General features: G+C 40.3%; 1 protein-coding gene across 1 annotated transcript in view; it reads left to right on the forward strand.

The window, feature by feature from the left end:
• DYRK1A (dual specificity tyrosine phosphorylation regulated kinase 1A) overlaps positions 1-12840 on the forward strand; it is a 54792-nt gene that overhangs the window by 25850 nt on the left and 16102 nt on the right. The window contains exon 2 of the mRNA XM_010723513.3: positions 3409-3608. Coding sequence (XP_010721815.1) covers positions 3409-3608 — 200 coding nt within the window. The remainder of the gene's footprint in view (positions 1-3408; positions 3609-12840) is intronic.

The following is a 12840-nucleotide window of genomic DNA, read 5'->3' on the forward strand; positions in this document are numbered from 1 at the left end:
TTTTTTTGCCATTCTCTGACCTAACACATTAGTTAAAACCCATTCTTAAGCTGGTTCTAGCCACTGCAAATCTGCAGATCTTCCTTTGAAGTATTTCATTACTTAGAGATCTTGGCATGCTTTTTACTTTCTTGTCACTTTGTTTCCTTCCCAAGTTGCATGCTGAAATGTAACCATAGGGCCCGAAAGGAAAACTGATGATTGAATAGAACTTGTTCTTTACCTATTTGTATCCTGTAGTATGTGTATGATGTATATGAGCTCCTTTGGAATCTAGTACCCTCATGATGTCGGTAGATTGGTTGATTTTGTAAATGTCTAGAGCTCCAGAAGTTTGGCCACCATAAGTTTTTTGAAACTGGTCTGCACACAAAGGCCCCTACTTCGAGTGGCAAGTCAGCCTAACAATAGGTCAAAATTCTGATTCTAGCCTTATTCTTCACTTCTTCCTAATGCTACTAGCTGCTTCTTGGCTTATAATAGTATGTTGTGAGATTCTCTTGGGCTTTGTTGTCCCACGGAAAGATTGCAAGTATCACAGATCAAAGTCTGAAATCTGACGAGGTCAGGTGTTTTCATCAAGGGTCATATCCTGAACATACTTGGTTTTTGCTGATAGTTAGACTGGTTTCAGGAAGAGAAACCTGTGAACTTTCAGTGTCTCCATTTCAGTGACAAATAGAAATTGTATAGGTAGAAATTGCTTGGCTACTGATATTTTAGAGCCAGTCATTACAGTTCTTAAACTTTTGACCCAAATGATTCTTGTTTATTGCAGGATTTTAATGGTTGGGTACCATCATATTGACAGGGACTATTAAGATGCTTCTCTCTTTGGCATAAGAACACTCTGTACTAACTAGCCAATTTCTACTTGTCTACTTGTTTACCAGACTTCCAGTCATCAGACTGTAGGCAAGCTGTCATATTTTAGGTGTTGCTCTGTAGAACTGATCTACGTTTCTAACAAAGAACAGTGACTTATAAAATTGTTTGCAACAAGAAACTTTTTGATTGGGATATGCTGACATCATTGTTTGTGTATAGCTTATCACCAACCAAATAGGTAACTACTTGCTAGACATTGAATGTCCAAAAAAGAAAAATGGAATGAGTACACTGTCAAACAGTTTCTTTGAGAAACTTTCTTTGTGATTTTACAGTCCAATCGCCTTTCATAAATTATGAAATTCTTTCTGGGATGCTGCTTTTGAATTAGCAGGGTTGATCCATCTGACTGTCTTCAGTTGGGAAGATGCAGAAAGCTAAAGCTGTATCATCATGCTAGTGGAATCAGGAGGGGAAATGATGTGCCTGCATGGAAAGTTTAAAGCTGATATAAAATTATCCCTTCTTTTGAGGGATAACTACACTTTTCTCCCTCTCTCCTTTTAAAACAAAACAAAAAAAAACACCAAAAAAGTAAACAAAAAACCTGTGTCCAGTGCGTTCTTCAGTGTATTCTCTGAATGATGTGATCTTTCATGTGTGCCAGAAGATACTATGGATTCAGAATATAAATTAGAACTCCATGCTGTTGGTTTTTTTTTTGTTGTTTTTTTTTTGTTTTTGTTTTTTGTTTTGTATGTACGCATGAATTTTTGCTTTTTGGGGGTATGTGCAAATGCAGATATTTTAAATAAAATTTTAGTTATCTAGTGTGCTAGGTATCTAGTGTGCTATTGTGGAACTGGTCTGGGGTAAAAGAGAAAAATAAAATACAGAGCTTCCTGCAGCAATCCAAGTGGGGTGGTGTGGAGGAGGACAGTCACCTTAGTAAGCCTGCTAGCTGTGCTTTTGATGCAGCCCAGGATACAGTTGGCTTTCTTGGCTGCAGCCACACACTGCTGGGTCATGTTGAGCTTCTCATCAATCAGCTCCCCCCAAGTCCTTCTGCCCAGGGCTGCTTTAAATCCATTAATTTGCTAGCTCGTGTTTGTGCTTGGGATGATCCCGATTCAGGTGCAGGACCTTGTGTGTGGCTTTGTTGAACACTGTGAAGCTTGCAAGAGAAAAATGATCTTAATTTAATATGATGTTTGATTTCATCTCATGTAGTTCTTCTACTGCTCTATTAGTTGCCAAGTCAATTACGTGCTATCATTTTTCACTATTTTATTTTTTTCTTAACAAGTGGCAAACTGAATAGTCAGTTATTTTTAAGGAGGTCAAATTGATGTGAGATGTTCATCTACTGTTTTGTACTGATTATATTTTCTTGCAGATTTTTTGATGGTAAATGCAATGGAGGTTTCCCTTGCTGGTTAAGAAGTTTGCTTATCTCACGTCTCGCTTCTAAATTTAATCCTTACCAATAATCATGCTTCTAGATTTTAGATTTAATTTCCACTTGTATTCTTTCAGTGGCATTAGTGGTTTCAGTATGCCTGACTGCTTGTCTCATCGTGCTCTCTCTTATGTTGTGCCAGCACGATGCCCATTTAGACAGCAAAAAGCAAAAGGATAGGTGTTACATGTGGAACATGCTAAACTTCCATTAATGAAGAAGATCAAGCCGTACTTGCATTTTGTCCTCTGCTGTTAGAGAGCAGTAAAAATACAAGACGACTACGAATCAAGTAAATGCCATCTGACATATCTGAAATAACAATTGAGAGATGTTGGATCCATCCCAGTTGGAGGCAGTTTCTATGCCTGTGGGATCTGGCATTTTTAAGTATGCTACGGAATATAATACTTTGGCCATGCAGTTTGCCTTTCTCCTGCAACTTGACACCAGGCATTTTGTTTGTCTCTTGCCTTACATTTGCTTCTTGCAGTCTGATTTCACCTTCCCAAAAGGAATTAATTGAAGTTGCATACTTGCTAACCGTAGCTCCGTGAAACTCAGCAGTTGGAGTTAGTAAGCTGAGATGAAGTACGGTGTGCAGTGGAAGTTCAAAATGTAGGTTAGTGAGCAAACTATTCACAGGAACCATAGCCACTGAGACCAGAGAAGATGAGCAGATGAAGCTGGATGCAAGTTGTTCCTTTGGTATCATCAGCTCAAAAAGTTGCTGTTAACAATCTTAAAAAACAGAACCTGAATGCTTTCTTGTCTTTCTTGGATATCCACACTCAAGTTTCATATGTTTGAAAATAACCCTTGTCAAATTCCAGTTGAATTAGTACACGCAGATGAAGATATTAGAAATGGGATGTTAAGTATAAATACGAATAAATGATTAATGAATAACTTGTCACAACTGAAATGGAAAGAGGTAATTCAGCTAGATAATCTTAATATGAGAATGATTTCTGGGTTGATTGTGTATGAAAACTTACGCATATTAAAATGGTGAAGCTATTAGTTTGTTGTATGCTCTGTAGGCTTGGAGGTGGAGACTAACTCAGGTAAATATTTTAAAGCCATTAACTTTGCATTAAAAACTCCCATTATCTTTCTAGGAGGAGAGACTTCAGCATGCAAACCTTCATCTGTTCGGCTTGCACCATCGTTTTCATTCCATGCTGCTGGCCTTCAGATGGCTGGACAGATGTCCCATTCGCATCAGCAGTACAGTGATCGTCGGCAGCAGAACATAAATGACCAACAGGTTTCTGCCTCATCATACACTGACCGGATTCAGCAACCTCTAACAAACCAGGTAAGTGATAACAAGAAAGTTATTTTAGATGTAGACGTTCTTTCTCTAAGTACATTGTAGATGTATGAATTACAGGATCAAGGCCAAGGATGAATGGACAAATATGTTTCTGGAAGTTGTTTTCAGATATCTGGTACATATTTATTGTGATTATTCTACTTACAACATTTTTGAGATGAGAGGGGAGTACAAGATCATTCAGGTCGAGTTGGAGAGAGTTGTTTTTTTTCTTTTTTTTCCTCAATGCTGTTTGATGTTGGAATGTGATTGTTTTAATAATGAGTGTTTTGATGCAGAGTCGCTAGCTAGTACAATTGGAATGTACAGGTTTGTACAAAACACAATACTAGGAAAGGCAAACTACTTATCACTGGGATTCTACTGCTGTCAGTTAAAGTGAGTAGAGTTAGGGGCAATGTCTGTGGACACTTTTGAGCTGTTACGGTCAGTGTTTCTGGTACTATCTTCCTGTGTAAAAGATGTCTGTTGCTTTTTTTAAAGAGGCACAGCCCAGTGGTCAAGACTTCAACACAGATGAGTCTCAAAGTGTTAAAATCCAGAAGTCTCTAAATCATAGCTTCAAAATTTGTTGCAGTCTGATGGGACGTTTCATTTAAAGAAGGTGGAGATTGAAGTCTTCTGCTGCAGCAGGTTTAGGTCTGCTCCTACCTGTCTTCAGTAGAAAATCTAGAGTACCACCAACAGATGTTCTGTTGGTATTGCTTTGTCAGAAGGAGCTTATGCGGAAAAAGATTAGAAAAAATGAGAATATTCAAAGTGCCAGGATATTTGATACTAAGATTTGGAGATTTGTATTGATGAGGGCTCTGTGAAGAATGGAGAAGGGAACGGAACTGGCAAAGAATGTTTTTATTTTTCTGTAAGCCATCCAATAGGAAGAGTAGATCTGACCATATAAAATAGCATTATCTTAAGAAATCTGCAAAAATATTTTATGAGACTTTTTTTAGGCTAAAGGCCAAAACGTCTACAATGAAGTTAGTGAACCAATCGGCCAATTAAGAAAATTTTTTCGTGTTCCTTAAACCATTCCAGGGTACTTACCTAAGCATTATAATCTGGCATCACATCTATGAGCTTTAGTACGTATTAGCACTTAGTTGTTGTTTATCCAAAAAAACAAACTTTAGGATGTATCACCATCTCTTGCTATTTATGGTGGCAGTGGTTTTTAAATGGTAGGTGAATAATAGAAATCTGAGGAATAGCTTTCAGAGTAGTCAAGAGTTGCTGACCAAAGAACGTAGTCTACCAAGAGGAGTATATGAATGTAGGGAAAAAGTTTTGGTTGGTTCTGAGAGGTGAACCCTATGAAGAAATGATCAGCTGGCTACCTCCTGATATGGACTATAAACCTCTCTTTGTAACATTAATATCATTTTAGAATTAGTGTTTTTTTCCAGTTACATCCTCTTTTTTTTTTTTTGCGTCTGTAGCTTGAAAATTAATATTTTACTGTAACTACATAGCTAAAGTCTTCATAGTTCTTTGCTTAAGCAGCCCTGAGTCATTACTTATTTATCTTCTTGGCTGCATTTAGTTCTGTTGACTTAAACTATGGGCAACTTTTTTGAAATCTTCTGCGTTCTTGTTTTTTATGATTCTTTCCTCTTTTGAGTTTTTGTACTTGTCCCATCAAAATTTCACATAATGGGTTCGGATTATCAGCTTCCAGGTTGGTATGAAGGTTCTCCGTTGGCCTACTGGGAAGTCTCACTATCTTTTTGCCTTTGCGTGATATCTCTGCTCAAACTCATCTGTGAAACCAAATTCAGCTAACATCTTTATGCTAGTGACTCAGATCATCTGCTCTACACCTTGTCTCTGTGTGAGCAAAATTTTCTATCCTTCTTTCTTGTAGCACTTTTGTAGGTGTCTAGCTGTCAGTTCTAGTTCATCATTATTAAAGCCTGACTTTTATATCTTTCTATACAAACCATGGCCCTCCATTGGTGAAGGTTTTGTGCAGTCTTAAATTTCTCCCTTGCTGTGGACACCACTATCTGCTTGCCTTTCATACAGGATGAAATCTGCATACTATCTAGGTTTTCATATCTGTATGATACATACATCTTGCAGATTCTCTCTTTATGGCATTTTTACAGGAACCACTTCTTATTTATTGGTTTGAATGTGCTGCAATTTGTTTCTCTCTGTCCTTGATAAAAGCAGTTCTGCCCTGTATATGTTGGTTTGGAAAATCTCTTGCAGAGGTCATTGTCTGAACCATCTTCCTGTGGTTGTTCTGTTTCTCTTTTGGAATCCCACTCTCAGCCCTTAGTTCTTTTTGTTAAGTGTGTGCCTGTTACTAAAGCCTGTAACATCAAAATTTCAGTGATGGTGAACTCTTTAGTAGCAAAGTCAGCATATACCTATGTTTTGAAGTACATCTGCTTAAGGATCAATGGTTCTTAACTTGGGCAGCAAGTTAAGATTTTAAGATTTTGATTATTTTAGATTTTTAAGAATTTGACTTGTGCGCATGAAGAAAAATTATTCTGAGTTAACTAAGGAAGGGGCTGAATCTCTGTTGTAGAGGGCTAAATAGGTGCATTTAATCTCCATAAATGAAAGCAGAAGAAGGAAAAGCAGACCTTTGGCAGATGCAGGAAGTGTAATTGGTAAAGGCTACAACTTTTTAATACAGTGTCTTGCATCCACTTGGACAGACAAGAAGTTAGGTTTCAGCTTCCCTTTCCCAGAACTTCCTAATGCAACAGAGATCATTAGCCCACCAGACACTTGGGTCTGCTTTGGTGCTACCGGTTTCACCCAATGCAGCTCATTTGGGTACAGTTGTCTGACAGTGATGGACAGTGAGCTGCCAGCTTTTTTGCTTCCGAGAGCGTGTCCAGACTACCCCAGTACCTCAGCCGCGTGGTGAGGAAAGCAAGAGACTCCCAGAGCCGATGCTGCTGCTGGCCGTGCTGGGGGCCGGGCAAAATTCTTTCCCGAGCTCCAGCCACCATCTGCTGGCCGGAGCGGGGCACTGCATGGCCGGGAACTGCTCTCGCTGGGAACAGTCGTTTGCAAGGAATGCCTTCCCTCAGATCTTCTAAATATTTCATGCTTCGAATAAACTCCATTCTTACTAATTAAAAATGTGTGAAATGATTTGCAGGGCATCTTAGTGAATCTTTAATTGAAGAAATCGAGAATACAAGCGTTAAAAAGGGTGGGTAGTTGACTGCTACAATTACTGAACTTTCTACGTAGAGTGTGTTGCTCCTGTCCAGACAAAAATAACTGGATTGGAAATAAAACCTAGGGTGATGAAGTCTTAGTTTTTGTGATCCTAACATTTTATAGAACAAGGAAATACTAAAATAGATAATAAATAAATAATAAATGATATTCTCTCTAGGCCCAATGAAACATGTCTTATTTTCTACACAGCTAGAGTTCAGGCCAAACCAAAGCTGTTCACACAAACAGCCCTGTAAAGTGACGACACTCGGATCAACTTCCAATGCAGTTCCAAAGTGATGAGATGTCATTAAACCGAAGCATTGAGTCTGATTGGATCTCCCTGCTTCGGCAGAGCCTGAACAGACACTGTTTTCTTGTATATTTCCACTTATTGGATTGCACAGGGAGTGAAAAGCCTCCTCTTCCATCCTGGGTAAAAGAGATGCAGAGAGAAGAGAGGTGTTTTGCTCCCTCTGGGGACAGAGGGCTCTGCTCAAACTCATTGCGGCTGTCTCCTGCTGGGCACTCACTGGGATTTTGGTAGCTGCAGAGGTAGCTCCTCTGCAGGGCAGAGGAGGAGCATGGAGAGCCTCACACCTCCCCTGGATGTGTGTGGGCTGAGGGCTGCCGAGACACATCATTCTGGTTGCTTCCACATCCAGCACTCCGAGCTGGTGGCTGCTGTCCAAGCTGAGCACTCCGCTGCCTCTTAAAATCTATAATGTGTTCCCCTCACATTAAGAAGGAAAAGACTTTCATATTGTGTTGCTGTAAAAGTACCAGAAAAGCTAATGTTTTCTCTTGTCTAATATTTTGTGTTTAAAAAAAAGTATTTGACCTCACTGAGGCAGTATTTGAAAGGGATAAGGAGGAAGAAAAAAGTCAAGAAGACCCCAACGCTTTAATTTAGCCAAAAAGGCTGAATATCTTGTTTATTGTAAGCAAAGGCTCAAATTCTGCTTCCACGAGGTAGAGAGAGGCAAAAATGTCACCAGTTCTCCCCTTCACCCTGCCTGATGTTGGGAGTGCTGTCACAGGGGTGCACAGCAGCTGAGGGAACTGGTGTTGTTCAGTCTGGAGAAGAGGAGGCTCTGGGGAGAGATCATCAATCTCTACAACCACCTGAGAGGAAGTTGTAGTGAGAACGGGATGTGGCAGTTCTTCCAGGTAACAATAGGATAAGAGGGAATGGCCTTAAGTTTACCAGTGGGAGGTTGAGGTTGGATATTAGGAAAAATTCCTTCTCAGAAGTAGTGGTGAGGCAGTAGCACAGAATCACAGAATGGCCTGGGTTGGAAGGGACCTCAAGGATCATGAATCTCCAACCCCCCTCCCACATGCAGGGCCACCAACCTCCCCATTTCATACTAGACCAGGCTGCCCAGGGCCCCATCCAACCTGGCCTTGAACACCTCCAGGGATGGGGCATCCACAACCTCTCTGGGCAGCCTGTTCCAGCACCTCACCACGCTCTCTGTAAAGAACTTCTCCCTGACATCCAACCTAAATCTTCCCTCCTTCAACTTAAAACCATTTCCCCTTGTCCTGTTGTTATCTACCCTTGTACAGAGTTGACTCCTCTCCTGTTTATCGGCTCCCTTTAGGTACTGAAAGGCTGCGATTAGGTCACGTTGCAGCCTTCTTTTCTCCAGGCTGAACAAACCCAGCTCCCTCAACGTGTCTTCATACGGGAGTTGCTCCAGCCCTCCAATCATCTTTGTGGCCCTCCTCTGGACCCTCTCCGACAGCTTTGTCCTTCTGTGGAGTACTGTGATACAGTACTCCAGATGAGGCCTCACAAGAGTGGAGAAGAGGGGGACAATCACCTCCCTGTCCCTGTTAGCCACCCCTCTTCTGATGGAGCCCAGGATACCATTTGCTTTTCGAGCTGCAGGAGCACACTGCTGACTCATGTTAAGCTTTTCATCCATCAGGACCCCCAGGTCCTTCTCTGCAGGGCTGCTCTCAAGGACCGCTCCTTCCAGTCTGTATGGATGCCTGGAATTCCTCTGGCCCAAGTGCAAAACCTTGCACTTTGCTGTGTTGAACCTCATCAGGTTCACCCAGGCCTGGCTTTCAAGCCTATTAAGGTACCTGTGAATGGCATCCCTTCCTTCCACCATGTCACCTGCACCACTCAGCTTGGTGTCGTCAGCAAACTTGCTGAGGGTGCACTCAATTCTGTCATCGATGTCATTGATAAAGATGTTAAAGAGCACCGGTCCCAAGACAGACCCTTGGGGACGCCTCTCATTACCAGCCTCCACCTGGACACAGAGCCATTGATGACCACCCTCTGTCTGCGGCCTTTTAACCAATTTCTTATCCATTGAGTGGTCCACCCATCAAATCCACATCCCTCCAATCTGGAGATAAGGATGTGGTGGGGGACCAGGGAGGTGGTGGAACACCTCCACCAACCCTGGAGGTGTTCAAGAGCTGTGTGGATGTGGCTCAGAGGGACATGGGCATGGGTGTGGTGGGAATGGGTCAACTGTTGGACTAGGTGTTCTTAGAGGTCTTTTCCAACCTTAACGATTTTATGATTCCATGAAATAAATGTCAGGCTGCTGCTAGATACATAAGGATACTGCTTGTCAGTTGCTTAAACTAGTTCTTAACTTCTAACATTTAGAACAGCAGCACTTTGTGTAAACAGTGTCATTTTGATGAATAGCAAAAATGTTCTCCCTTATGTTGATTTTTTTTCCTATTTTTTTTGGTCTATCTGTTGCTTTTCTGAGGACTTTACTCCCCTTTTTTTTTTTTTTTTGTAGGAGTATTATCTTGTTCGAATTCCCATGATGATTTTCATTTGTAACCAAAAAGTAAGGAAGCAAGGCCTTGAATGTTAATTTGTTGTTTTTATTCCTCCTCTGTCCTGCTTGTGTTTTCATTTGTAATAGCTTGCAGACCATATTCTGGTATTTTATGAATCATTCACTATCATACAATTTAGAGGTTAGGAAACTGTAATGGCAATTTATATTAAAATTACATAATTTTTTTTTAAAGTTATGTTACCCTTGAAATGTTTACGTTATCTTTTCTTGCACCTATTGCCTAATGGTTATGGTGGCCAAAACTTACTCATCTCATCATTGGCAAGGAGCAAATAACAGGAAGATACTTCCCAACCAGACTGCTTTGGTTTTCCATTTATTTACAGGCTTTTAAAATACAGTTAGGAACTTCCAGTTCTGTCCCCCCTCTTACACTCCCCTCCCTTCCCCTCTCCCCCCCAGTAGTCAGGCTTAAGGCTCTTGTTTCCCCAAAATTGCTGAATGGTAGGGGTTTACTCAGTGATTCACTGAGTGTTGTGCCTGCCTGCAGGATGGGGTTGTGTGGTCTTACCTCTCTGACAAGTGCCAGAACCCACTTTGGGAAATCAGGAAGAGGATGTGGCCTGGAGTGAATAGGAAAGCTGAGATCTCTGAGACCTTTCTCCTTGAACAGAAACAAGCAGTAATATTTCTCTGTTCTGTCTCAACTGACTTTATCTTGAGAGCTCAGCGTAGCCTGATGTTAATATAAGATAAGAGCTTAGAAGTTTTCACGTCTTCAGACAAGCATTTCTTTTGTGCTGTGCTAACATTTATCTTCATGGATATTCTGATTGCTCAAAACTTTTTTCTGTGTAATACAAAAGATTACAAAATTGATTCATTTGATAAGGAAGTTGAGGTGAGATTCCTAGGCAGAATTTGGTAACAGATTCCAACAGTTGAGTTTTCACAAAGCACCTGGAATTTAAAGGTCAGGCTGATGGCTGAACATCTTGCTCTCTGTATGTATCTAAGATCACTTATCACCTGCACATTTTAGGTTTTGCTGACCAGATTGTTCAGCAGAGATTTTATTGATTACAATGATATAATTGGAAAGTTAATGTGTTGTAGCAGGTAGTAGCAAATTCTTAATTATTTCACCTACCTAATCATTAACCTAATTAATGATGACCAGACTTCAGAGACTGTAATGAATGTGAGCATGGATTTCATTTCCCTTGTTTTCCTTCTGTCTCAGATATTTTTGGAAGAATATGTTTATGCTTTGTCAACAAGAATTTTGGTGTGTTTTTTTCTCTTTCAATTTCTTTTATTCTTTCAGTACCCTCTGTTTTATTCTTTCAAAAATGATTGGGCTGAATCAGGCAGGATAAAGTGTTGAAAGAGATGCTTGTTTGCCTGCTGCTTTTAAAATTAATTTAACTTATAGCTTTACTTATATATGCTGCTTACTATTACTTTTACACAGCAACCTGAGTGAAAATCTGGGGAAGGAAGCCAGAAAAGGGTGGCAATACCCACAGACCTCAGTCAATGCCTGAAAAATTGTGTCCCTACCTGTGGATAATTCTAGCTCTGTTTACAGTCAGGGTATCTCTGGTTCTGTAGCTATTGTTGGTTTTTTTTTTTTTTTCTTAAGTCATTTTGCTAATATTCTGAAGTTTGCTCTATACTACAGAGAAGTGTTACTATTGCTTGTAATTATATCAATTTTTGTTCACACTCCAAGCAGGACTGGGGAAGTGATCCCGCCCCTGTACTCAGCACTGGTGAGGCCTCACCTTGAGTACTGTGTTCAGTTTTGGGCACCTCAGTACAGAAAGGATATTGAGGTGCTGGAGGAGGTCCAAAGAAGGGCAAGAAGGTTGTGAAGGGCTTGGAGAATATGCTCTATGAGGAGAGACTGAAGGAACTGGAGCTATTTAGCCTGCAAGAAGGTTGTGAAGGGCTTGGAGAATATGCTCTATGAGGAGAGACTGAAGGAACTGGAGCTATTTAGCCTGGGGAACAGAAGGCTGAGGGGAGACCTCATTGCTCTCTTCCAATACCTGAAAGGTGATTGTAGTGAGAGCAGGGTTGGCCTCTTCTCACTGGTGATAGATGACAGGATGAGGGGAAATGGCCTCAAGTTGCTCTAGGGGAGGTTTAGGTTGGGTATCAGGAAAAACTTCTTTACATAAAGGGTTGTTAAGCACTGGAATAGGCTCCTCAAGGAGCTGGTTGAGTCACCATCCCTGGATGTGTTTAAAAGCCATTTGGATGCGGTGCTCAGGGACATGAGTTAGCAAAGGGTTGTTAGAGTTAGGGTAGTATGGTTAGGTTGTGGTTGGACTTGATGATCTTTAAGGTCTTTTCCCACCTGAGCAATTCTAAGATTCTGGAGACAACATCTTTTATGTGGCTGCCTGCCACAGGAGATTAGCATTAACTTCCTATCTTATATTGTGATGTAAGAGGAGTTTTAAATAGCTAGTGTTACAGGAGGTGAGACCAGTCTGTTCAATTCTTTAATATGTATGCCATAACTTTTAACTAGAATTCCTATTGTAATCTTTACAATATAAAATCTTCATTATTTCTTTTGTTCATTGTTTGATAGGCAACAACAGTCCCTCTCTTTTTCTCCCTTTCTTGAATATGGATAGAAGCAGATCTATTTTTTTGTTTCAGTATCTACATTAAAGCATTCAGTTAACAGAACATAGGTACCTGCTCATAATTTCTCTTAATCAAAATAACATACATTTTAAAAGGAACAGTGCCGTCTATTTTTGGATAATAAAGCCTGTGCCCAAAGAGAGGGAAATTGTATATCGAGATTGCTAGTGATCTGTTCTTTCATTCATAAACAAGCCTCAAACACTATGCTAATTAAAATAATATATCTGAGTTAACAGTCACAGTTTCTTTAAAGTATGATTTGTCTTAAATGTGGTAAATACACACAATTGGATTCTTGGCTGCCTTTTTTTTGTGTGTGTTTATTTGATTCTTCCTTGTTTATACTAGTTACAAGTTGCTTCTCAAGAGTTAATTGAAAGAAAATGAAATTTCAGTTCCTTACTTGCAATTTAATTTTCATCATGCTGTCATCCCAGGTAGCTGTGCTGATGCTGTGAAGACAGCAATGTAGACCAGTCAAAATGTGATGGGCCTGTACTGACACACAAATTGTAATGAAAATAGTTTCTTGTCTCTTAATCTTGAAATACCTTTTGATTTAATCTTTGGGA

The sequence above is a fragment of the Meleagris gallopavo genome, chromosome 1, assembly GCF_000146605.3.
Source record: "Meleagris gallopavo isolate NT-WF06-2002-E0010 breed Aviagen turkey brand Nicholas breeding stock chromosome 1, Turkey_5.1, whole genome shotgun sequence".
Lineage (NCBI taxonomy): Eukaryota > Metazoa > Chordata > Aves > Galliformes > Phasianidae > Meleagris > Meleagris gallopavo.